Here is a 27,083-nt window from a genome sequence, read left to right on the forward strand (position 1 = left end):
TACCCATATATGGTACTTGAGCTACAAAGTTAATGAAACATTACTGACTGGAAGGCTAAATTATGCTACAACACAAAATAAAAGCATAACTTGAGTTCACACAAGAGTGAAATAGTAAAGTACTCTACACAAATTACAACCACCCTGTATGCTTCGTGGTCAACATCAAAATCAACATAAAATACACTTTGAAGTTTCCAACATTCCTCAGAGCTTCATACAGGAAAGATGCAAGACTACTAGATACAGCTATACAGTTTTATACCAACATGGTAGGAATTCTACAGTAATAACTTAGTACAGGCTTTTATTGATTGCCATGCCATCACTAGAACGGGGATACCATAAAGGGAAGGTCACTTCATACAAACTTGTAACAGCTTTGCATAACATTAAAGAAATACAAGACAGGCTGCAACTATTCCCCAGACTGCAACTCTTTCCCCATGGCAGTTTTCCTTGTAATTCTAAGTATTAAGATCATCAGACAGAGATAAAAATGCTAATTCGGGAACAGGTCTGGAATTCAATACTAATTTAAATATATAAAGCTTCCATATGAGCATTGAATATTAGCTATCCAACATCTTACATGATAACGCTGAGAAGGTAATCTTAATTTTCCTTTCAGATAATCATCAGTAACTGTTTGAACCCATTTCTGGTTATTTCAAAGCTCTTACCTTCCAGAAGAGAATACTACAGTGTCGACAGAAATGCAAGGTGTCTCCATACTGCTCCTTTATTGGGTAGCATTTCTGAAGTGCAAAGTACATCAGCTTCCAGTCAATATGGCCTTTCTCTGATAGAATCAAATGCCTACAAAACTGGACATAAAATACTTTACTTTAAATTGGTTAAAGAACTATTGAAATCAAGTGAAAGACTATAAAATTGAAGGTATCTAAACTGAAGTGTTGTAACAGGCATTCTTTGAAGGCAATCTGTTATCATACGTCTCTGAAAAGTAGTGAGATCCAGCCACAAAAAAGTTACACACTAAAAATAGGAGTACGGATTTGCCAAGAAAAAGTAGGTCATATACAGCTGATCTAACTCCACTGTCTTGAAATGATTCTAATTATAGTCAGTGATAGCTGCATAATAAAAACAATATTTAGAGGCATAAATAATTAATTTTCTATGTCAGGAATAAGATAATTGTGCATTGCATTTCATGGTAAGATGGTAACCATGGATTTAAACATTTTTTTCATTTTAAGAATATACATGATTCTTTCACATCGTATGGTCTTTCTAGAAGCACAGCAGTAATAGTGAACGATGTATTCTTGAACACATCAGCGTGCAAAGAGTAGCTAATGCAGAATGACTACTTCCCTCCATCTTAACCCACAGAAGAGGTTTATTAAGTGTATTTGCAAAAGGCTCCTTATTCCACTGTCTGGATTAAATGCTAATACATTACAGGCTTTCTTCATTCACAAGACTACTGCCACATGGGTGAGAACAGCACCGCCTTTGTGATTTCAGCTACACTTCACTTTGTTTCATAATAGTTTCCCTGTGTAAAGTTCTTGTTTTTTCCAAAAGCACTCTTCAGATATCAAGTATGTTTTTGTAGTTGTTTCAATGGCTCAACAAATATACTGCAGAGGAGAGGAAAAACAACTCAACTCCACTCTAGTGTGCTATTAAGGTAGCACACTACTAAACAGAAAAAGCAGCATTTGATAAAGTAATTCTTCAATATCAATTTATTAGATTATTCCAATAAAAATTGGATGTGAATATTTAGGAATACATTGGCAACACTGCAGAAGTATTCTTTGTAAAACACAGGACTAGCTCATTATACTGAAATGATTAAGTGATTTTTTCCCCAGCATTACCTTAATATAAATTATTCTCTAATTATTGTCACTATTCAGATGACCTTGCCTTACCAGCCCTTAAAATCCATTCAACCATTACACTTACCTTCATCGCTTTACCTTGAGTTCACCCTACCCTGAGTTCATCCAAGTTGCCTCAGAAAAGTTTTTGGCTTCCCTTAAGCTGTATTTTCCACAAAGTTCACCCCAAAGTCTTTCATCTTACAAAAATTCTTATTCCAGTTAATTGTATAAGAGTTAACTATCTTCTCCTTTACCTTTCCCATTATACTAATAATTAATTTGCTAGTCACTGACCAAATGGTACCACTTCAATCTGTCAGATTTAAGACAATATTTTTATTTTCATGTCCTCCGGTCTTGAATGTACTAGTTTTAAAAAAGTTCTTCATGCAGCTCTGATGTGGGAACTTCTATTTTTTATACATGCATTTTCACATAGTCTGATTTTGCCCCATTTTCTGACACAAATAGATGTTGAAGACAATTCTGGAGGCATTCCTAGGTTACCTTTATGTTTTACATAAGTGAATGACAAGTTATTTTTCTTAACATAAAAATCAGAAGTGTTTTATTCTTTTCTGCTAAATCAAATTCTAGCAAATTAAGGCAAAAATACAAAAACACCATTTTCATGTGCCAGATTGTTCATAGTCTGAAAGTTCAAAGAACCAGATGTCTGCTTACCTTGATTAGTAAAATTACATTTTAGATATTGGAAACAGCATCACCTTGAGGGTATTCTCTACCACACTCATGACTGCATAGTAAAGAAAAGTCTTTAGAGAAACTTTTTGTTTTAGATAATGTAAGGAAACGGTCTAATAGCTAGCCTAAATTCAGACATGTTGAATACAGGTTTTAGTGTGAGCCACAGAAAACACATTTTCAATATCATCACATGCTGCCACATTTTCTTCCTCAAAAGGACAAGTTCAACACACCATTTGTATACAATATTGCAAAGAAGGTTCACATTTATGCAAATTACCTGTTTTTCTGCAAAATGGTACTGGCATAGTTTTTTCCACAGTTGCCTGTCTTCACTGAGCATGTACAGAGTTGGGGTCACTTGACCTAAGGTAATAATGTCCCAGCCATCAGAGAACCTGTGCAAGATGTTACTCAGCATATGCAGAGGGAGATCACTAAGTGTAAGACCATTGTTGACTTGCTGGAAATAAGAGTTGAAGACTTAACTACAAAAACTTGATAGTAAGAGGTACAAATAAAAATCTTGAGATCTCAGGTCTTAATTTCGTTCACACAAACTCATTGAGTATTATCCATGGCTAACTGATTATTAGCACAATAATCAAAGTAAGGTTTGAACTGATTATTTATAGGATGAGTTTCTCAATTTTTATTAAAAACAGCACATGCAGGTTTCTCGTAAGAGAACATACAGACAATTTTCTGTCAATTTCTACGAGAATGTATGTTGGAGGCATGGTCCCTGCTGGCATGTGAAGAATGGAGGCTGCTTGCCCCACCTAGTGGAGCTGCCCTGCCAGGGAGACCTGACCCCACAGCAGCTGCACTCTAGCAGGCTCTAGGTTAAGTTTGTTTACTTCACCACCATTTATCTCACTTTAGATTAGACTTTCCATGGTGTCATTGTTATAAACATCCCTGGGACTGTCGTTTTGTTCAAGACCACTATGCTTGCATTGTACTACAGATGCAAGATCTCTAATCAGTTATTTCAGCCAACACAAAGCAGCTCAGATGCAAGTGGCATGCTAGAAAGAGATGCAGTGCCTCAAACTCTTTGCTGTGGTTGCTTGGCACATGAAAACTGTTGAGATACACTTTAGAATAGAAAAAAAAAATGAAGAACCTAGTTACTTATTCAGATGCCCAGCACACAAAGCAAGGCCAACTCCAAAGCTGAAAGCAAACAGATGTAATACTAGTTTAGTTTTAATGCATGCAACATCTTGGGAGTATTTCATCCAGCACTGCCCAAGACAGGTTCAGCCTTAAAACACAAGTTTCTTGCTTCTGAAGTTTCCACTTGAAAAAAATCTGGAGCAGCAGATCATTCCACATACTTTGAATAAAGTTGTACAATCAGAGTACAGACACTGAAGTCATCCTTTTTTTTTTTTTTTTTAAACAAAAGGCAACTGTGCTAATGATTAGAACTGTGGAATTGCTACTTAAAATTGTTTTCTTTGTCCATGTCTAAAATTCAGTTTAGGGTGTATTTTTAGTACTAGAATATTTACTTTGGAATAAAAGATTTGTAGATTGTTAGGTCGACAGAAAAAAGAAACATTTTAGAAGTTGTTTGGATAAGAAAAAATTACAGCTATGCATCTGTCAGAAAGCAGGAGTATAGGCACTGTACTAGTTCTTATTAGAGAAGAGCTATGAAAATATCAGAAAACTGTTTCCGTTTCAGTAACTTCATATTACTTCTCCAAAACCAAAGAAAACTGAACTGTGGGCTTATCAAGGTAAGTCACGTATCACTAGGCTTCTTGTAGGAGAAGCTTCTTGCAAAGTTCATGTTAAGATTTAAACTTCTGCCCACTTACAGATCATGAACCAATGTTCAATATACTCTCCCCTTCCATCCCCCCCAATACCTTATCTGCACAATTTAACATACCTTGTTCATCTGAAGGTTTTTTAGCTGTTGTTGCCACAAAAGGATAGTTTCTAATCGGCAAATCCAAATATTAATGTTTCCAACCAGAACAGATTTTCCTACTCCTCTAATTAGTATACAAAGAGTAGAACTCAAATCCTGTAGGAGATCTTTGATTAATCGTGGATTATATTGGTCTTCCATGACTAGAAAAAACACGTCATGCAAATTGAAAGACAGCCATGTTATTAATTTTATTACAATTCTTTCATCTAACACGTCATTCATCACATTTCTTAAAGTGAATTTAATAGTAGTCAACAGTTTCTGAACAGAACTCAGTTGTCATTTAATTTCAAATCTGTTTCAATAGATAAAATGCAGTAACAGAAAACATTCATACTAGATGGCAAGTATTTCTATGAAATCTGAAAAAGCAGATAGATAAAATATTAGGTCCTACCTTTCCGCACAATTTTGTCCAAAATGTTAAAATAGTTCTTCTGTGCTGCACCACTCAGTGAAGTTAACTGAGACTTTGCAATTAACTGCAAGAGCTAAAAACAATGAATTAAAAGTTAGAGGGAATCAGGGAATCTTGAGATAGGACCAGGGGAATGGCTTTAAACTAAAAAAGGGTAGATTTAGGTTAGACATTGGGAAGAAGTTCTTTATTCTAAGGGTGGTGAGGCACTGGAATAGGTTTCACTGGGACACTGTGGATGACCCATCCCTGGATGGTGCTTTGGGCAACTTGGTCTAGTTGGAGCTGTCCCTGCCCATGGCAAGGGGTTTGGAATTAAGATGGTCTTTAAGGTCCCTTCCAACCAAAATCATCTTAAGACAGACAAAAGTAAAAGATGGTTTCAAATACACATTCAATACATACATTCACTTACAACAGCCTAGATTACTACAACCATATGATGAAAATAAAGCTACAGAGTTTGGAAAATGAAGCAAGACTAATGCAGAAAGCTTTAGGCACTCCCAATGGCATCCCATGACCAACTCATGGAGAGGCATGTATTTGTACAGTATTTTGAAAATCTATGTATTTATCTCTATCATAGAGCACATGACATATGGTCTTTGTAAATTGTAATGAAACAATGGAGAGAGTGTTTTGGAAGCTCACAAATACAAATGTAGTTAAGTCCTGCTTATTCCCTTTTAGTTTAGATTTGGCTTTGCAGCTGATAAGGATTGCCCCAAATAGGAAATGGTCTCAAAAGACCTCTCTCAAATACAAGAGACTTCAGTATTATGACAGCATTGTAGCATTTAGAAGCTCTATCTATGATTGCAATTCATAATGCTGAGTTCAGGACAAAATTTCTCAATGCATCAGAAACGGAAAGCAGGGAGCAGAAACCACAATTCCTACAGAGTACTCTGAACACCAGCCTGCAGAGCTATGCTTTGTAGGAGAGAATCAACTATTGGCACAGAGGATGAGCAAATACTAAGCCTGCCAAAAATTATTTTGTATCTTCATTTCTAAAACACTGACTTGACACTATACTCAACATTAATTTTCCTTTGGAGGAAGAGAGAATACACCTGTTCTCTCCCTGATTTAATAATGCTCCTTCTAGCTTCTCTGCCTGATCCCTGACAAAACATTATGTGCAGTGAAAGGAGGAATTAACTCCTGATGTATTTAAATACAATTAATCTATTTATACAGCTTTTGAGACTAGGTATCAGGACCTCTTTCTTGGCATTTTTAAAGCCTTTTAGTTTGATTAACAATTTAGAGAACACCTAGATGTCTCTGGCAGTTTGCCAATTCAAGCACATTTCAAGTACATTTCTCTTGATTAACTTAAAAATAATCAGTCCTGTCACTTAGACTGCAGATCAAATCCAAGAAACAAATTCTACCCAGCTGATTTTAACGAAGATTCAATTTTCAAGGATGGTTAACATACAAGGATTAAGACAAGAATTTTAGCAGGTGCACACGTACAAGGATCTAACACAAGTTGATTCTTGGGCTAAGTGCATAGCAATGGCTTATGCTGTCTATTAGGGATAATAGCCTCAAATGGATCAACTATTTATTCAAACGGAAACATTTTCTAAAAAGACCATCCATATCAAATTATGTATCAGACATATAATAGCTAAAAATATTATAAAAAGCATATCATAAAAATATATAAAATAAAATGGAAAAATATTATAAAAAGGTACAGGAAAACAGCTGATCCACCCTCTTGGAGGCTAATAGGTTAGAACAAAGTAGTCTTAAAAAAATAGCGCATACACATACCAAAAAAATCTAGAAGGGACATAAGAAGAGGCAAGTATCCTAACCACTGGCCTAGGAGCAAGTTTTTTTTTCCTCCATTATTTCCTCTGGTCCCATAACTCCTGTTTTTCCTGGGGGTATAACACACAGCTTCACAAGGTTGGGCAGAACATGTTTTCTCTCCAAATAGTAACTCCAGTAGTTAGGGTGCCCTCTCAATAGGCTTATTCAATTATCTTTTGTATCTTTTCAAGTTCTGAATACTATCCAACCACTACGTTTTTGTGATTGGCCTCAACACTGAGTTGAGCTCTATGTCTGATGTCTCACATTTTGAGCTACTTTAGGAGTAGGGTAAAACACTTTACTACCTCAATTTAAATCAAAATAGTTGAGTCTGAATACAGATCAATACCTCCCAGAACAAGCATTTCCAAATGAGCAGCTGTTTGTGCATCTAGGAAGTTAAGGCATTTGTTTCCCTTGAAGTACAAGTTAAGGAGTTTTTAAAAACACAGCTGGGACTGTTGCCTGAACTTCCAGGCTTCTTGCACTTAACTCTCATCTTAAGAGATCTGACCCCACAGAAGCTAGCTAAGATAATGAGAGAGGGCCTTTCCAAGGACAAAGAATCATGACATTAACACCCTGTAATTGTCTCTATAAACTTCAAGCCACTGCATTATTAGTAAAACAATCTGCAATAAAATTGCTGGAATACAAAAAAGTTAAGGAATATTATCAAAAGTAAGCGTCTGAGATATATGCTCAAAAAATAGTGCAGGTAATCATATTCCCACTGAGTGGGGAAGAAATCACAGAACATTTACACATCAAGTATTGTTTTGGAAATTGCTATTTTAATTACATTTAAGATGTATTATGCTTTAATATTTATATAGGAAATATTTTCCTTTAAAGAGGCTTCACTACCCAGACTGAGGAACAACTGAAACTACCATCACTGTTTCACTGTAAATATATAGCAGAACACTGGCCATCACCATCATTCTCAAGCTATAGGCTTTCACAGACCAATATAACCAGATTTCAAAGAAAAATCACTCCCCTTCAAGTAGAAGCCCAGCAGCTTAATGCAGTATAAATTACGTACACAATATTTACACAAACCACAAACTGGTCAATGCAACATTTTCTGTATGCAGGAGCACATCAGAAAACACATTTGTAAAAGACATATATAAAATAAAGAGCTTACTTTGACCACGTAATTGAACCTTCTGATGTCCTGAATTGCACTTGAAAAATCTAAGCGATTAAAAGCTTCTCCCAAAGTACAATAGCCATGTCTCTGAGAAGAGAAATAAACACTAAATGGAAAGAAGCAAACAAGAGAACACCCCCTTCCCCCCTAAATTGTTAAGGTCTATATAAAAGCACTCTACCATGCAACTGAACCGTATACACACTGCACTTCCTGGAACTGACATAACTGGCATCAAGATTTTATTTCTCATAGAACAAATGAAACCAGACATGCTATTTAGAACTAATAGGTACCTAGGTGATACTACTTGATAGCAAGACCTTTAAGTTCATAGTAACTGTGGGGCCTGTAATCACTGGTATCCATGTGTCCTACTGCATGGCCATGTGTTCCACTACTGCATGGCCACCATGCTCTGTAATTGCCTCAGCACAAGGTACATCTTGCTCAGACAGCAGACTGAGTATACAACCATATGCATGAACTCAGTTTACATTCACGTTTGAGGTAAGAACAAACAGTCAACATCTAGAATTTATTTTCTGGGCACTAGAAATTTAACCACACTTCTTAAATACCAGGAGCAAGAGAAGTAGCTTTTTTTTTTTTTTAAGTGCTTCTGCACAGGTATAATAAGGCAAAAGCAAAATGTTTCAGAGGTTGGTTTTGAATTACTTAAGGTGGCAGTGGCAGCCTGAAATGCCATGGGATCACAAACTAAGTGTATAGCCATGCAGGAAACTGCCAGTGACCTCCTTGTGGCAAAAAAAAAAAAAAAAAAAGTGAAAGGCTTCATCATACCCTTCAGATGTAGAAGGGCAGCCTGTGTCACTGCCCTGCAAAAATACTTATGTAGAGGTGAGACTGGAGGATTTCATTTTCTACAACACCATGTTCTTCCTGAAGACAGTACTCGGGTGTCTCTCAGCTCTGAAATGAAACACCAGCTTCTGCCTGTTTGGCTAGTGTTGGACTCACCTCTTTCCCTCTCTGCTGGCTAGCATTACTGTGTTGATGAAAGGTATTCTCACAGGTGTACAAGTTTCACCCATCCCATATAATCATAAGAATCAACATAAACTCTGAGACAGTTTTCTCTCTACATATAATGGACATGTCCGCTTCACCTTTCCAGGAGGTCATTTCAAGATCCTGTGCAGTTACATGATATCATTTTTATCCCAAACAGGAAGAAGCATCTGAACTTTGAACACAAAGATCCTCTTAGCAAAGTCTGCGCCTTAGATTTTGCTCACATTAAAGTTTACATCAAGACCCCAAGATACCAAGTAGCTGCCTGCTAACACTTTTTTTTTGGAGATGTTTGTTTTCAAAACCTTGTAATTATGCATAAGAGACAGAGACAAATGGGCTTGGAGAAGTACCAGAGGACTACTACATCCATCCTTGTGAGTCCTCCGATCTCTGCCAGAATGGCTCACGTAAGTCAATTTGTTACCTGCCTTTGCCTCAGCAAGTGATGATGTACTACAGTACCAATGAAGAGAGGGTTAAATACAACATTTTAGAAGCCACAGAAAATTGACAAATGACTTATTTTTAAAAGTTAAGCAGCACAAAGATGCTAGAAATTGACCCACAGCATACAGGACTTACTTCTCTGGTGCTTTCCTTATGGACATAAATCCAATTTTCACGATAAAAACCTGGAAAAGAAACAAGCTTTTTTAATCTTCTATTTTAGGCAGTGCCTTCTAGGAAGATGAAGAAAACAGACTATCCTCAAAATGCTTTGTAAATGGAGAGAGAATATAACAATTTTGGTGAATGGAGTTTATTACAACTGAAGAGAATGACTACAAAGTTTCAGAAGTTGTGTACTTTAAAACATATGCTAAACAACTTTATAAACCAAATACAGGAGCTGGGACACAGTGGGCATATATAGCACAACTTTTGTTGATTGTGTACCAACAGCAGCCAATTTATTCTAAAAGCCCTGACACTTTCCGGTTCACAGGGCTCCTTAGCACAGGAGAGTACAGAAATGCATAGTGGTTTTGGTCCTGAAGGCTCTACTTTTTAAAAGTACTTGCTTCTGTAAATGTGTTTGATCTGTATCCACTTGCTCCACGTAGATGCAGAACCCTGCTTAATGTAAGCCCAATAATGGCAATTTACACAGCGATTCAGCTTGCAGAAGTCTGTATATATTGTCCAATTAAAGTGTGCTCCTACATATAATAACCACTTGCATTTTCTGAAATACTGTAAACCCACAGAAGCCTGAGAATGCTTGGCCTAAGGATGCTTCCAGATTTCTCCAAGACTATCTCTGTTACAAAGTTAGAAAGGTACAAAATAATTAACATAATTTCAAGATCAATGGGGAAACCCCCCAAATTTGCTATCAGCTTGTCTATTTCTACCTACTCAAATTCTGTACTTCAAGAAATTTTGCTATCATTCACATTTACAATCCAAAACAGGTCCTCTTAAAAAAAAAAAAAGTATGACAGAAGTAGCTTTGATATTTCAATAGAGAAGTTTCAATAAATTCAATAAAGTCTTTACCAAGAGCTATAGGCATTACACCAAATGATATTTAGCTCTGAACCAACTCTAGAGCTAGTTGTGCAACCAGAATTTGAATTAATTGGAAATAGAACTGCTGCTTTGATAAGCAGAGATTGGCTGCCCTAAGCATCAAGAATTTCATCTAAAACCAGTCCACAAAGCAAAACAGCAGTTTGCATCAGAAGATTACTATTATTCAGGAATTGTTATTCTTAAATGAATTACCTTTGGATGTCTAAATCCCACAGTAGGTGATCAGTGTCACAGTCCCCAATTAAAATACGTCACTTCTGACACCAGAACTTGTTGTCAATACAGAAGTAGACATAACTTGGAAGGCTACTCTCTAGATACATATATACAAATGGCTATTACATTTTTTCTTCCTGAACCTACAACAGTCTTCCAAATTATATGAAAATAACCCAGACTTACATTGTGAATTTGTGTTATTACTACAGTGGTCTTTTTTCCTTTTCTTGGCTGCAAATTCACAATCCTCTGTAGTGTATATTTCTTCATCTTCATCACCTGTTAAAATGCTGAAATAGAGACATAATTAGAACAGCAATAATTAAATATTTAAGCTGCACATAGCTTATAGTTCTCTACATTTAAAAGCCTGCCAGCTGCAATAAAAATCATGTATTTAAATAATGCTTGTCTACCTGAAGGTCTACAGCAACACATCTTGAGAGAAGCTGCCTTGCTCTTTTCTTCCTAGTGGTGCTGAATTTTGTATCAAAGTGATTAAGTGCATACAAGTATCTTCTTAATAGCCATCTTGTAAGTCCTTAGTGACATTTAAGAAGGATTACTGAGGCAGCTGTACTAGCTGGACAATTGGCAGTCTGCAGCATTCTAGAATACGAAAGTCACTATCCAAAATGGACCTGGCCTTAAGAAGCTGCAGCATACTGGTGAAGTCAGAGTTACCACACAACCCCTCAGGCAGAAAACCAGCAAAAAGACATCCCTTCTCCCCTCATCATCCCTTAGTCATCTTTCAAGCAGATGAAAAAAGTCTTAGTAAAAGCACATATCACAACTGTGTACATAATTGAGGTGTTGCCATATTGTACTACCAATTGTTTTAGGGAATCAAGAACCATGTAGTCACCTCCGTCTTTCCCAAGAAGGATCAACTATACCTTTGTCACTTCTGACAGTGAATTAAGTAGCCTGACAAAGACCATCTATACTGAGTGTATGTATATAGTATATACGCACACTATATACAAGCATATGGACCTGCTATTGATGTTTGAGTAAACTTCCTAAAGTGCATATACATTAAAAACCCTACCTGAGCTATGTAAGTCTACACAAAGATTCTCCTTTCCATTTTTACAGATAATTCTGAGCAAGAGCAATACAGGAAATGGGTATAATTTTTTCTAGTACAGGTGAGGGAGATAATTCATATTAAGGCAGCGATCTTGCACAGATAACTACAGTAACCAAGGATATTTTCCATAGAAGCTTAACTATGAGACTATCTTATTTCCCCATCTTTTTTTTTTTAAAAAAATAAAGCTGTATAGAACACTCTACCCATTCATTTTTTAAAATCTGAATTTGTCAGCCAAATCTATTTGTCAATGTCAATTTGAACTTCAAATTGAACCAGCCAAACCTGAACATTAAAAAAGATCAGTTCATTCAAAATGAAGTTCATTCAAAAATAACCTGCACTTCAGCATTAAATGGCAAAAGAACCCAATTAGTCTATTGCTACTATTTAATAAAGTTAAAAACGTTCAGGCCCGAATCATCTTTTAAGGATGACGACTAAACACTATTGTACAAAAAGCTTTTTATATAATTGCTCTAATCACTAAATACTAGCTCAGCTTAAAGATATACAAGTTTAGAAGACTCAAAAATAGGAATTTGTTCTTACCTGAAGTTTAAGCCCTGAAAAAAATGCCCACACCTGTGTTCAGGTAGAACTCAATCCAAGGTGAGGGCCTTGGTTCATGCCTTAACATTTTTAAATCATAGAATAGACTTCACAATTTCGATTTTCTATGCAATATTGCCAAACATCACATCTAGTCAAACAGCAAAAGAGATCATAGAAAAGGAATTGCCAACTGAGGGAAGTGAAATATCAGTGCTGACAAGTTAATTATATCATGTTATACCAGGTCCTCCCCTCCCAACATGAAGGAAACCCTTTTAAACTCACTAGAACAATTATGCTTTAGTGTATTGACCATTTCAACACATCACATGAAAAGTTGTTACAGAATCAGAAATAGAGCTCAGCCCCCCAGTAAAGCTTCTGGCTTTATGATTCTAGCAACAGATATAAGGCTACAAAGATACATGATATTATACAATATAATACAGTCAGAACAGAAACACACCCACTCCCATTTTGCAGCGAGCAAAGCAGGGCAGGCGGCACTGCTGAAGGCCAGCTTTAGAACAGGAAGGTTAATCTGGTTCCTTCTTTTGTTTCTGGAGAGAAAGAGTCCCTAGAAAGCGACACAGAGCAGTAACATATCTGAAGTTATTTAAAGACCACTCTCCCCCTTCCAGGCCCTCAAATACACACTTCCTCAAGTATCAGACACAAAAGCAAGGCAGCCTAAGGAGGACAGTTAATTAACACAAGGAATCACAGAGACCTATTTCAAGCATGATAGTCTGACTTCCAAATCCACCTGAGACATTCTGGGAATTCATGTCATTTTAGCAAGAAAATATGACAATCTGAGGATTTTCTTGTATAAGGCTTCATCTTCTCATGGTCTTTGTACTCTGCATGGAGTCCTTCCTTCCCTGCGTAGGAAAGGTGTGTACCTGTACCTCAGCATCATTCTTGATGAACTTTAAGGGGTTCACGTGTTTCCAGTCTTACTGAGAAAGCAACCAAGAGTCTCAGAGCTATTAGGAAGAACAAGGTAATTACAGGTACACCCCCAGCAACTTTTAAAGTTCCTTTTAAGAAATCTGAAGAGCTGGCTGATCAGCAAATCCACTTCACCAAGAACATCTCCTGCCTCCCCAGCCACCAAACTACAGTTATGCTAACACAGAGGAAACTGAATCAAGTGCTACACGAGCCATATGGCGCAACAGATGACTTTAAGGTTTATACTGTAATAGCACATATGAGATCTAAGTGCACCTGAAAGGATCTAAATACATACGTAATACTGCCAATTTACAGCTACTCTTTGTGTTCTTGTCTTGATGAAGCACTCCCAAAAATTTGTTCTATAGCCTCTAGAAGCAAAGCATCTGGTGTCCTACAGATGCTTTAAGACTACAATACCCTGCATAAATAAAGCATGCCAGAATTTCAGCTCTTTCAAAACAGCAGTTTCATAATGGTGTATTTAAATAACCTTTTGGGTATGACAGTTAAAGTGTTGGAAGGCTTGACAGGGCTATCCAAACTGACTGTTCTTCATCCCCTCACTTTTCTTGTGGAGGAAGAAGTTCCTAAATGTCACACAATTACCTACAGAGAGACACTAAGTGTTCCAGGTGACACTCAAAGCCATTTACAGCTTGACCACATATAGAAAATCCTGAGTTAAGTGCCTGCACCAAACAGTGTTACAACACATTTGTCAAATGCCCAAATTATCTAAGACTAGATTCATATCTGAGGACTCCTATCCAGTACTAATAGCACTTTTGCGAATGAGATGAGACTACAGATGAATGACTGGCCTGCCAGCCTGGATAGCTCATATGGACCTAATACACAAAAAGGCATATTCTGGTCACTAGAGTCTTGTTGTATGGATTCTCTTTCTTGTACCTCAAAAGGAAAATTTAAGAGGGCTTTACTCTTGAGAGGTATTTAAATACAATTCTGTAAGGCTGTGCTTTTCTCTCCCCACCAAGCTTAAAGGACACAGTGACACGGCACTGGAAACACGCAGCTGTACTAGAACTTATAGGTACAAACTGCAGGTAGTTACGGCCAGCACTCAGCCCACAGATATGTGCTTCCCTCAGGCAGAACAAGCTCTGCCTCAGCCACATTTCTCACCACTGTATACCATGAATACAGTGCTCTCTTCACTTAAATAATTTCATTACTTATCTAAATGAGAGCTACAAAACTGGGGGTCTCACTTCTTCCATATGAGGTTTCATAAACAGAACTAATTTGAAGTGTAGCATTTGAGCATTATTCCCAATCATTTATATTGCCTTTGCATGATAACAAGTTATGTTTGAGCATCGTTATTATGTTCACTGCTTTTGACTAATTCCTCAGCTCACCGGATGACTAATTGAACAAGGTGAAAAGTTCTGTTCTAGTGAAAACATTTGTCTTGAATTTGTAAGTTACTTACATGCCTGGAAGCTTTTTCTGAATCTGCTGGTAAGTAGATCTTTTTAACTTCTGCACAGGAGGTATTTGGAAGAGATGGAACACAGTTTGGCAATTAACTCTATCCATGCTTTCTCTCATAGAATACAAGCAATAGTAAACAGGGTTTAAGTCAACAGCATAGCTTGAATTGATTTGTTTTTAAAGGAAAACTGCTCTAACTGAAACACAATGCTCAAGTACTACTACTGCTACACAGAATTCTACAGAGTATTTTGGTGAATAAAACACTGCGTTTAATTGATAAAATAACATCATAACAGCCAGACTGGCATACACCATCATGCCTATTCATATGACATCTTAAAAAGAGACTTACCAACTGTATGCTTCTTCCACAAGGAAGGAAGCATTTTATAAAGCCTTTTCTTACTCAGTGTATATCATAGTAACACATCCTAAGCTGAGCTGTCCATTCAGTATACACAAGCTATTTGGAAACAAGTATTTAAGATGGTACAGATAACTCAGGCAGCAAGACAGAGTATGCTGCTCTATTTCCATCTAAAGTCCTGCACATGGGATAGAGAGCCCTGAGCAGTATATGCTAGGTACAGACAGGACAGAAAGCAGCTCTGCAGAAAAGGAGCCAAAGTCCTACTGTGTAAGTTGAACACTTACCTTATTCAGCAGTGTGCCCTTGTGCTGAATAAGGGCAGTCGCACCCTGGGCTGCATTAGCAAGACCATACCCTGCAGAAGTGGTCATTGCCCTTCATTTGGCACTTGAGAAACCATATCTGGAATATTGTCTACTTTTGGACTCCCTGGTACAATAAACAGACTGATATACTAGAACAAGTGCAGTGGGCAGTTACTGAGATGATTACTGCTGGAGCACAACATGACACATGGATGCATCAGAAAACAAGTTTGGTCAGTATTAAGAGCAGGTGGTGAGGAAGAAGGAAATCTGATTCATGCCTGTAGCTACTATGAGGGTATGAAGAAAAGGGAGCTAGACTGTAACATTAGATGAGGTATACAATAACAAGTCAAGCAGTAATGGACATGATCTGTAATAAGAAAAAATCCTATTAGATTTTAAAAGATAGGAAATAAATATAAAAAACTACAGCAAAAATAATGGAAGTTGGAACAGGAGCCCAGAAAGGAATCTCCATTCTTAGAAACAAAGCCATACAACTACATCTCAGCTGGTCCTGCTTAGAGTTGGGGGTGTGAACCAGATGACCTGTAGAGGTCCTTACCAACCTGAATTCTGTATTTTAGGCAATTAGACATTATTCAGTGTTCAGCAGCAAAAAGTGAACTCAAAAATCCAAAGCTTCCAAGTTATAGTGAAATTACTCTGAAGTAGCACTACTATACCAAGTACCAATTAAAACTCTGCAGTCTAATTCTGGACAATACACATTCTTAAATACACAAAAGTAGAACAAACAGGGCTACAGAATATGGTGTGCTTTGGCTACACAAAGTAAGAGACATGGAAGACTGGAAACCAGGGAATCACTACAGGTGATGATTTGTAACAGACTACCCTAGTCTGTTACAGACTAGGGTAGTTCCTGAGTTTGGGATTCTGACAGGTTGAGAAGCTAACCTACAAAATTCAGATCATGCAACACCTCAGATATCACAAATATTTCTTTTACCCAGAGCATTTCATGGCCAGTCACTTCAAATTAATGTTCCTATTTTAATCCTGAACTTTAAGACTCTTGTATCTTTCCATGCAAGACATGTTTAAATCTGTTTCTAGCAATACTCTTGAACTCTACAAATTGTTCTTTCAACACTAAAAAAAGATCTAGCATTCTTGCTTGAAGAAGCAATAAATGCAGTCTCACCTCACTCTCTGGAGAAAAGACTGTGTTATATATACAGACATATATAAGTGCATGCACAGACAAAAATCAACATCCAATTAGGAACAGAACAGTGAGTCCTCATTTACAATGACACAAAACCAATCATTTAATGAATGTTGTTTGGCAAGCGTAACATAAAACAACCTACAAAATATAATTTAGTAACTGTGCAAGTAGCTATCAAAATTAAATTAGATTTCATTTTCCAACTATATTAAAGCTACACGAAAGAAGGAAGAAGAGATTTTTCCAGAAGTATTTAAGGCAACTTATGTTGGAGGCTTTGTGAACACCTTTGCAGACAACATTTCTTTTCTTATCCACAGTGGCCAGACTGTATGGGAAAAAACAACCACTATCAGTGGCAGATGAGCACAAGAAGTAAAGGCATGAAGAAAACAGTAGTTTGAGACAAGCTTAATAATAATTCTTCACTGCTTGATTACTCCCTTGAGGTTCATTTCAAATTTAGAAAACACAGGTGTATGAGTAGAACAAGTCCTAGCTTGCCAGTAAATTCCCTCTAAATCAGATCAGTTCCTTTATCATTTACTAGACTAACAGCAAAACACTGAATGTTCCCTTTTCTCATTATGAGCACATTAAGCTGGAATTTATAAACAAGAATGCTAACCCTGAGGATTACTTCTTTGCAAAGAAACAAAGCAGGGATTTGTCTGGCTATTTGTATCACACCAGTCTGTGAGCATCTGCCATCAGTCTTACTTTACTTCCCTCCCAAGCTACTTTCTATGTTTCTCACCCGTTCTACAGGGGCTCATATAATCAGACACAATGTTAGAGAATTGCCTTAAACTACCATTAGTCATGCATTTAGAGCAAGTACCCTAAATAGGCCTAATTCAACAATCACCAGAAAGGTTTCACTTGTTTCCAGGTAACATTCTGATATGCTTGTTGCGTTTGCAACTCGCAGATATCACTAACATTAAAATAACACACAAGATGGGATCTGGCTGCCCAAAGTTGTCACTGTTTCACGAGTCGCCTAAAGATGGACAGTCTCCACAGGGGTCTCTGCCTAAATAAACGAAGCACATGGTTGCATTCGTGTGCTTCTCTCATGCATGCAGAGATTACCAACCCCACTTGGTCTGAATGAAAGTTCAGTCAATCTTTGCCTTCCCACCTGCTATGAAATCAGTAATAAATGTGGTTCTGCATGAGTTATTTAAGAACTTACACAGTGTGACTGATGTCATTAAGCTGATTGTTCTTGTTCTCAAGTGCAGGGCTGAAGGGTTCAAATCGTTTCCATCCATCTTCTGTTTTAACCCATCTCCATCCAGGGGATCTCCAGTCTTGGCCCAAAAAAGGCATGGTTTCTCTGTAAGCAGCAAGAAGATTGTGCAGGATTTAACTGTTAACAAAAGCTATGAAACCTATTATTTCAGTTCTCTTTAACCTTAAAAAAAAACTGTAGTGAGGAAAAGGAAGAAAGTTTCCTACAGAATATCCTCTTAAGAGGCTCAGTGGCTTCCCAAGTACATTTTTGATTCTCTAACCTCTGAAAATTCCTGCTGAAAAGTCCTTCGCTATTTGTTAGATCAAAGTAGGTTTCACAAGAAAAAGCAAAAGAATCACCATAGTCCAGGAAAGTGCTGATACCAAACCAAGTACGACTGACCACTGCAGAGCAGATTAGCATTTACAGAATGACAGAATGTAAACAGATTACCAGTTTGAGACCCAACTAACATTGTTTTTCAAACCTGGTAAGCCCAAATCAGTGTTACTCTTCTTATTTTTCTATAAGCCTTCTGAACACTGAGATAGTGTAACACTGTACACAGTTACGTTTCAGTAAAGGAATTTGGATCTTCCCCAAACACTTCTTCAGTTGTTTTTGAGGATCACCTCTCTAGCTTCTAGCTAGGCTATTAATTAGATACCCCACACAAATGGAGACTGCAACGTGAGATCAGTTGTTCACCACTGAAATTCCTGCCAACAGCATGCAGGACAGCACAGGTGTATCATTCTACAGTGCTCTGTCACCCTTTTTCACAAGGGTGAGTCACTTTTAATACATGAACACCAAGAATTTGGAGAAAGCAATTCCCTATGCTTTAAAGAATCCAAGCTTGCCAGCTTTTGCCCTCTTCTTCCCATTCATCATGTATACATTCTGCTCTTTATTTTAACCAGAAATTTCATGTGCAGACTGTACAGGGAGAAAAGCATTATCACATTTGAAATGGACATTAACGCAACACCAACAGCTTCATTCAAAGCAACTGTTTTCTAAACATTTCTTCAAGGTGAAAAATGTTAGGCAAGATCAGTGAAGCATCACTGAATTTATTCTCCCATTTGCACTCTTGACCAGCATCTGTCCAACATATTAGCACAGGATAAGACACTGAAGGATAAAAAGCCTGAAGAGACACAAGCCAAGAGCATCATTTTTGTTTAATGAAAAGAAAAACAAGACTAAAACATCGCACAACATACCACACGAAACAAAGCTTGCTGTCTAGCCTTCAGCATTGATGAAAGTCCCCTTGCTATTCATAACTCAGCCTTCCTCTGAATCTGACAGGAATCATTTCCAAAGTTTACCACATCCTTTCCTCCAACCACCACAAACTCTATTCACGCCTATCTGTTTTTCTAATCTTTTCACTGCTTACCAGGAGATACGCATCACAACAGACTTTTCTTACAGTTGTTTAAAACACCCTCATTTAGGCTGAAATCAAGGCCTCTTGTCTTTTCAAGAACTGTTTAATAGCTGGTGCTCATGAGTGCATTTCTGAGTTATAGAGGTATTTTTCCCCAGTAAGATAAAGCAGAATTTACCTGAAAATTAAAAAACTGGAAGAGACTAAGAAAAGAGCAAAAGAACATAAAACAACTTTGAATCATGCCTAAAGATACACAGCTCATGAGCTACTTCTGGTCAGCAATTTATATAAAAATTATGCACGATTATAGATGCACCTCATTACCCAAAAAGTTAAAAACTATAGAAAATTCAAATTCAGAGAACATTACAGGCTAAGTGGAATAACTTAAAGTGAACATTTTTAAGAATACTTGATGTTATGAATCAATAAAGAATTGTTGGGAAAGGAAATAAACACTTAGACATAACTTACATGAAGGTGAACCACGCATTGTTACAGGTTAACAGTGTAAGTTACAAAAATAAGGATAGATGTAAAGCTTCCTGAAAACACCAAGAGAAAGCCTGGAATATTTTGTTCAAGTGGATGGTAGTAGCAGAAGGCCAACGCAAATCACAACTTACAGGATAGCAATCTTAGTATGCTTTAGAAATCCTTGAACTTTAGAAATAAGTGGTTTTAAGCTATCAGGCCAGTGGTGTAAGGATGATGTGTAACTTCCTCCTGTGGAGCTGCAGAGGCATTTAAAATAACACACTTCAATACTTAAATGCTCTAAATCAGAATACTTTCCAGATCTTTAAAATGAAAACTGATGGTCTTTCATTGCAAGGCTTCGACACAGAATGAGTTTGTTTTTTGTTTTTTTTTTTTGTCATCCCTCTTGCAAATAGTGACATTAAGCACCTCAAATTAGTGGTATCAGCAAGTAGACACACACAGGCTACCAGGGTCTGCTCCAGAAATCCTGGAAAACTGTACTTAGGACAAGTTTCATAAAGAGATATGAACAGCTTTTCTAAATGTGTGGCATGTTCAGTACATTATCTTTTTAAAAGACAAGAAGAAAACACTGCTAGAAGAATCACAGATTAAACTTTAACTGGTACATGTTGACCTAATTTTTTCCCCAAACAGATATTCTTAGTCCGAGATATAGTTTCACTACTGCACAAACTCAGAGTGCATCCCATGAGTAGCAACTCCAGGAAGTTACTTGTACACACAGCAGGGGGGTGGAAAGAGTTGATCTTTACAGTCCCTTCCAACCCAATCCATTCCACGATTACATGAGAATGGTGTACCTCAGACTCAAACCTAACATACTCTTTCAGTAACAGCACATACACAACTAGGACCAGAAAATCTTACTGCTTTGCTTCCTATAGGACTGAAATGTACCCTTCATCATTGCTCAGAAATTACCATGTTTTAGCAACTACCGTGTGTCCTAAATGTCTCTCCTACACATCGCCCTCAGAGAGCAGCTGATCACAGGGTATGCATAATAAAAATTCATGCTTCTGCTCTGCCTGCACTCAAGCTTTGCTTCCCAGGACAGCATTGCACTAAAGCATGCATGTGGTTTCTCAGAACAGAACCTGCTTTCAAGAGTTTACATACCCCATGAGCACACCTTCAGTAGTATGTGATTTAATATCAGTTTGTTAAAACTGTCACTACAACAACAGATTAGTCCCCTAAGCTCGGATTTTGAGGAAAACGCAGTGGAACAGGGTTCTCTAACACTTGAAAGGACTTCTGTCCTTGCTATTGAGCAACCTGTTCATTTTCCCAAAACTACCGTGGAGAAATCAATCTGATGCTGTGTAAAAGAGAAGGAAGCTTCACTGAGCAAGATTTGGTCTCATCGACCTGACCATGGTTTAGCAATGGGACTCAGTAGATCAAGTTGGCATTTGGACTTGATTCCAAAGATCTTTTCCAACCTACATGATTTTATGGTCATTACCTAACAACCAATTTTATTTTTAATAAAATACATCACCTGCATTCAACTTGCTTCTAAAACCAAACAAGAACAGGAGTTCTTCACTTTGTGTCATATGTATTTTCCTAAGGAGCATGGAAAAAAGGACCGTAGAGATAAGAAAGAAGCATGAAAGGAATAGCACAGGAACTTCTCTGCGCCAGGTTTAGTGCAGCTTGGGACTACAGTGACTGTACGGCAGACAGCTCACCACAAAAGCACACACTACTACAAAGACATTCAGAACTGCTGCAATACACCCTAATAATCTGTGACTGCACAGGAGAAATTGTTTTCTGTGTATACATCACTGTTACAATACATACAATTATGACCCAAACCATTCCTGATACTCAGTAGCAAGACTGTCACCAATATGACGGTCACAGTCAAGGCTCCTCTCACGTCCCAGCCTCCCCCCAGCACAGCCACCTCTTCCTGACGACTTCAGAGCCTGACCAGCAGCCCAGGCTCCCGCAGAAGCTGCTCCTGGAGGCAGTGATCGGTCCTCCTGGGAGCCAGCCCTGTGACTCACTGGTCACAGAGCCGATCAGTCTCCAACCCAGGGTGTTTTCCTACAGCTGTCCCCCACATACAACGCCCCCCTCACCTCACACCCCACCAGCCCGCGGCTCGGCCCGTCAGCTTCCCTCCTTACCCCCATCCCACCGGCCGCTCCCCCACACACCGCCCCCAGGCCTCCTTCCCCAGCAGCTGGAAACGCTCCTTCCCTTCAGAAGAACCCCCAAGAGCACCCCCACACCCCCAAAAGTCAAAAAAAAAAAAAAAAAAGGGAGGGGGGAGGGGGGGGGGGGGGGGGCAAAATGCCTTCCACTACCGCCCCCATCCCTACCTGGCAGCGCCGCCGCTCCCCACAGGCCCCGGGCCGCAGGGCTATTGCCGGAAGTAGCGCGGCACCACCCCCCCGCCCCGCTGATTGGCCGCCGCCGCTTGTTGCTACCCGGCAGCGCCTTTCCCCATTGGTGGGGCCGGGTGCCACGTCAGCCGCCGCGCGTCACGTGAAGGGAGGGGGAGCGAGGCGCACGTGTCAATGTTTTGGTCGGAGGGGGGAGGCGGGGAAGGGGGCGGGGCCGCGGCCGCGTATTGGCGGCCCAACGGTACCCAACGGTCACCCAACGGTCACCCAACGGCCGCGTAATGGCGGCCCAACGGTCACCCAACGGCTAGCTCACGGCGGTCCTGTCAAGGGAGCACCGTGCCCTCAGCACTCTGTGGAGCCGGGTGGCTGGGGGAGAAACCTCCAATGCTGAGCTTCTTGTTAAAACAAGGACTGGGGGACATGGGGAGCAAGCTTTAGGTCGTGAATTGGTGATTGTGGGAGGTTTTCAGCTCTCAGTTAGAAATCAGTAATTTTCCCCACAAAGAATGTGGAGTAAATATAGAATCGTTAAGGTTGGAAAAAACCTCCAAGAGCATCTGGTTCAACTATCCACCTACCACCAATACCATCCACTAAACCATGTCCCTAAGCACCATGTCCAACTTTTCCTTGAACGCTCCCAGGGACGGTGACTCCACCACCTCCCTGGGCAACCTGTCCCAATGCCTGACTGCTCTTTCTGAGGAGAAATGTCTCCTCATTTCCACCCTAAACCTCCCCTGGTGCAACTTGAGGCCGTTCCCTCTAGTCCTATCACTAGTTACCTGTCAGAAGATAATTACCTTCCAGGTAGAAGATGACTACCTTTCAGATAGCTGTAGAGAGCACTAAGGTCTCCCCTGAGCCTCTTCCAGACTAAACAATCCGAGTTCCCTCAGCAGCTCCTCCTAGGACTTGTGTTCAGGCCCTTTGCCAGCTTGGTAGCCCTTCTCTGGACACGCTCCATTGCCTCAATGTGCCCATATAAAAAAAAGAAGTCAAGGAGATTAAAAAAAAAATCAGAATTATGTTTTAATAAATCTCAATTATTTTGTGCTGTAGAACAAATTGTTGACCTGTAATTTTTTGAAGGTTTAGGACTGACAATAGTGTGGTTGCTGCCACTTATCCCTATCTGGAAGCATTCCCTAATCCCCTTGCAGCTTTGTTGTGTACACTGAGATGTTTTATAAGGGCTTCCTTTATGTCTTTGAGCTGGAAAAAGTTATATGAATAGTTCTTTGTGAGCTGAGATTGATTTTAATATGTTCTCAGGATGTCACTTTTACTAATTAAACTACTATGTAGAGAGAGGATTTGTCTCTCTTCATTCAGACTGGGTGTTTTGATATTCATCTGTCCAGTGGCTCCCCAATTGGTTAGATGATTTGGCCATGATGTAATTCCCACATAGCAGACAGCTAGCTCTTATACATATATGTATATAACATGAGACCATACATGTATGTCTGTATACAGACATAAATGTATAAACATCACTAAGATACACTCACAGCGCCCTGTATCAGTGATGCTGCCTCTCCACCACCAAAATGGGTGCTGTGCTGACACTGTCAGTGACAAATGACAGTGGTGAGAATGGAGCAGTGACAGGTAGGGGGGAAGAGGACAGGAGAGGTAACCCCAGGGAATGAAGGATGCCGGGCATACACAGCTAGCTCCCCACAGTCTCTCCTCACCTGTCTTCTCAAAAACTGCCCAAAGGAAAACATCAAGTCCCAGAACTGTCATGGAAGTCATCGTTACCAGCAGCACAGACCAGGACCTTGTGCCAGCCAGGGGTTTGTTGCAAGGTCTTTTTCAAGACCCTGTAATCTTGAGTGAAATACAGCCATGGCAAAGGCAGCAGCTTCTCACAGAAAAAGGCCGTAGTCTGCACTGTCAGCCTAATCATGCCCTTTGTGAATGAAGTCATTGAAGAGTTTCCTGTTCTTCTCCAATGTGAGGCAATACTGAGAGTTTTATGCTGGTCTAGAGCCTTTTGTGGGGTCATGCTCTCATAACTGTCAGACTTGCTAGCACCCCTCTCTCATTTCCTCAACCTCTTATTTATTTTTGCTAGCCTCGGTTCTTGCTCAGATCATTGACTGCTGCTGGCAGCCCTCAGCCTAACACAGCAAGACAGTTGAGTCCACCCACAGTCACCCTCTCCTTGACTGGCCCAAATGTTTCCGTCATAGATGTGTGTCTTAGCCACACTGCTCTGGCAGTAACATGGGACATTGCTTGCCCAGCCCATGAAAGAACCCTTCTTGCTCTTTTGCATGTTGATCTAGAAAATTCCTTCCTACTGGGGCAAAAATCCTTCTGTCTGTAGGTTGTTGTAGGTTCCTTCTCCATGTTCTCCATGCCTCTTGAGGAGTCAGCCATAAAATGGGTATGGTATAAAATGGTTACCTTGCACCTTTGGTGGGGCTGCTTCCTAAGGGGAGGCAACCACTAGAGAAATACTAGGGACAGGAAGATGGCAGAAGGAAGCTTTGCTATACAGAAGCCTGGCACCTTCCGATCCCATTTGACACAACTTCAGCATGGAGAACAGAAGGATTTAGGCAAAGATTGGCCAAGCAGCAAACACTGTTGCTGTGCAGAGCCTTTGAGAGCTAGAGGAACTTAGAAGCATGCAGCTAGTAGCAGAAGAGTCATTTTTAAGCCATAGCTGCCATCTGTAATTACTGTATTTCCCCTGCTGGCTTCAGTATATTTATATTAATTATGCATTAGAGGGAACTGCAACAATGTGGATTTTTTTTTATTTTTTTTTAAATTTAGTGCAAAGTCACTTGTTATAACTTAAAGAGTTTGTGTATTTGTAGTTACCTTCCAAATGTATCAAAATCTTGGGCTAATTTGACAAGCAGATGTAGTGATTATTGCCCATAGTGTTGTACCATCCTCTCTTTTGCAAGTGTAATTTAAGCTACTCCCTAACAGAAGGCTTTTTTTGATATTTACTATTTATGCTTTCTATCCATCTGCCTTTTTATTCTTATTTTTATTTTTCAGTAAAGCTGATAATATTTCAAAGAAGCAAATTTAGAGATATTTCATATAGAAAGGAATAGTTGTTAATCAGATTGTAGAGTACAAGCTCCTACCTATAAAAATGTCTGGTGTATTCAGGTTCAAGACTGAGAAATATATTATTATTTTTTAAATATGTGTAGTACATGTCTAAGTTAAAAATGTACAACAGAAAATATGTTGCTCATTTTGGGGGGATTTCAAACCAAAAATAATGTAGTGAAACTTGGAAACTTTTAAGACAATTCTAACCAACAATGAGCAACTCGACTCTTGAATAATTTAATAGTGTTTGACACTGTTCTGCTTCAGACAATCTCCATAAAATTTTGTGTGAATTCTTCTTTTTTAGTGCCACAGACCTCATCTGGACCTTCTCTATTATGTTTTATTTAACGCTAAAACAGTTTGAACCTTTTGTACTGGAAATTGAACAAACTGGTCTGCAGCATGACTAATTGGGTTATTTTGGAGGGAGATAAAATGAAAATTACATTAAACTTGGAGGGCCTCTATATTTGCAGTTTGGATGGTTACCCTGGTGTTAGTAGCAAGTCCATGTGAGTAGTACAGATGAGGGCCTCTAGATCATTGTCGCATTAACATGAAATTAGGGACCTAAATAAAATGGCAAAGTCTGTCTCTCCCATTTCTTTCTTATGAAAATTACTTAAATTATTATTTCTATCTAATATGCCACAGCAAAGGTGAGTTCTGTAAATGAGATTGTACTGATAGACGACCAAAATATTTTAAGTTATTTTTCTCGTAGGAGCTGACCCACCTGATTAAAAGCAAAATAAATGGTGTGATCTAGGGTGGCCTATGATAACCTCATGGAGAAGGTGAAACAATTTTTCATCTGCATTCATGTTTCCTGAGTCACATGGTTTGGACATATGCATCATGTTTAATGGATTCAGATTTTTCTGAGAAATCATCTGAGAATGAGGGTTGCTGTAGATGCAAATGGCTATTTTTTTTTTTTTTTTCCCCTCTGGGAGAATCATTTTCATTTTGCTGAGTGATCTCTATACTTATTTTAAAGAACAGAATAGTTATGCCAAAGAACACCGCAGACTGATTCAGTTACTTAGCAACATTTAATGCTAACAAGAGGAAAGTGATGCAGATACAATGAAAGGATTAGACAGCAGAAGAGAGCTTATGATGATAATGAAGACATAAGTCATACTCTTTCATGGGTGAACCAAAACTGGAAAAGAACACATAATCCAAGGAGTTACGATTTTTTTTCCAATGAGTCAGTTGCTTATAATTTCATTTTATAGGAAAGCTTCCAACTAGTGAAAAAACAGCAAAGCTTGGACAAAGGCCTCCTTGTCCTGACTATTATTTAATGTGTGATTTCCACCGTATTATACAGTTCTTCAGAGCTCTCTTTTGTGGCTGGCTTCATTTTTTTTCTAAATATTTATCATCAGTACTGCCAAAAGCAAGATGTAGCACTGCGGCTCTTCCCTCCTTACATATATTACTCTCCCATATTATGAGAAAATAACTTTTAGGTATATTAGGGTAAGCCTAGAAGCATAAGAGCATCCCCCTTCCTGGAGGCTTGGCTGCTGGGGCTCAGAACCAGCTCAGTGGTGACACAGCCCAGGGCAGCCCCCTTCCCTCTGGGGACAGCAGAGAGAGGCTCAGGGCTGGGAGCAGCCTGGCCACGTAACCTGCTGAACCAGGACCAGGCTGGCTTCCTGGCTTGTCCTTGGACCTGGTGACCTAGTCAAACCTGGCCTAGTCAAACTCTGAGCCTGCCCCATTTCCTCTGGCCTTTCTGGCCTCGGGATCTCTCTCAGTTCCCAGCTCCCCATGATGCAGGGA

The 27,083-nt window shown here is 39.0% G+C and overlaps 1 protein-coding gene across 4 annotated transcripts in view; it reads right to left on the bottom strand.

Annotated features, from left to right (window-relative positions):
- The window catches only part of FBXO25 (F-box protein 25), a 32,048-nt gene extending 9,742 nt beyond the window's left edge, over window positions 1-22,306 (bottom strand). Inside the window, exons 1-9 of one of the 4 annotated variants that reach the window (XM_035320690.1) lie at window positions 22,167-22,306; window positions 17,877-18,020; window positions 10,911-11,017; window positions 9,555-9,604; window positions 7,929-8,021; window positions 4,916-5,009; window positions 4,474-4,658; window positions 2,848-3,030; window positions 684-827 (exon numbers count right to left, since the gene is read on the bottom strand). In XM_035320690.1, coding sequence (XP_035176581.1) covers window positions 684-827; window positions 2,848-3,030; window positions 4,474-4,658; window positions 4,916-5,009; window positions 7,929-8,021; window positions 9,555-9,604; window positions 10,911-11,017; window positions 17,877-18,013 — 993 coding nt within the window. In that variant the 5' untranslated portion in view covers window positions 18,014-18,020; window positions 22,167-22,306. Of the gene's footprint in view, window positions 1-683; window positions 828-2,847; window positions 3,031-4,473; window positions 4,659-4,915; window positions 5,010-7,928; window positions 8,022-9,554; window positions 9,605-10,910; window positions 11,018-17,876; window positions 18,021-18,198; window positions 18,296-22,166 lie in introns of those variants that run through there. The other 3 variants (XM_035320688.1, XM_035320689.1, XM_035320691.1) reach the window with 3 other exon arrangements.
- Between the last annotated feature and the right edge of the window lie 4,777 nt (window positions 22,307-27,083).

The sequence above is a fragment of the Oxyura jamaicensis genome, chromosome 3 (assembly GCF_011077185.1).
Source record: "Oxyura jamaicensis isolate SHBP4307 breed ruddy duck chromosome 3, BPBGC_Ojam_1.0, whole genome shotgun sequence".
Lineage (NCBI taxonomy): Eukaryota > Metazoa > Chordata > Aves > Anseriformes > Anatidae > Oxyura > Oxyura jamaicensis.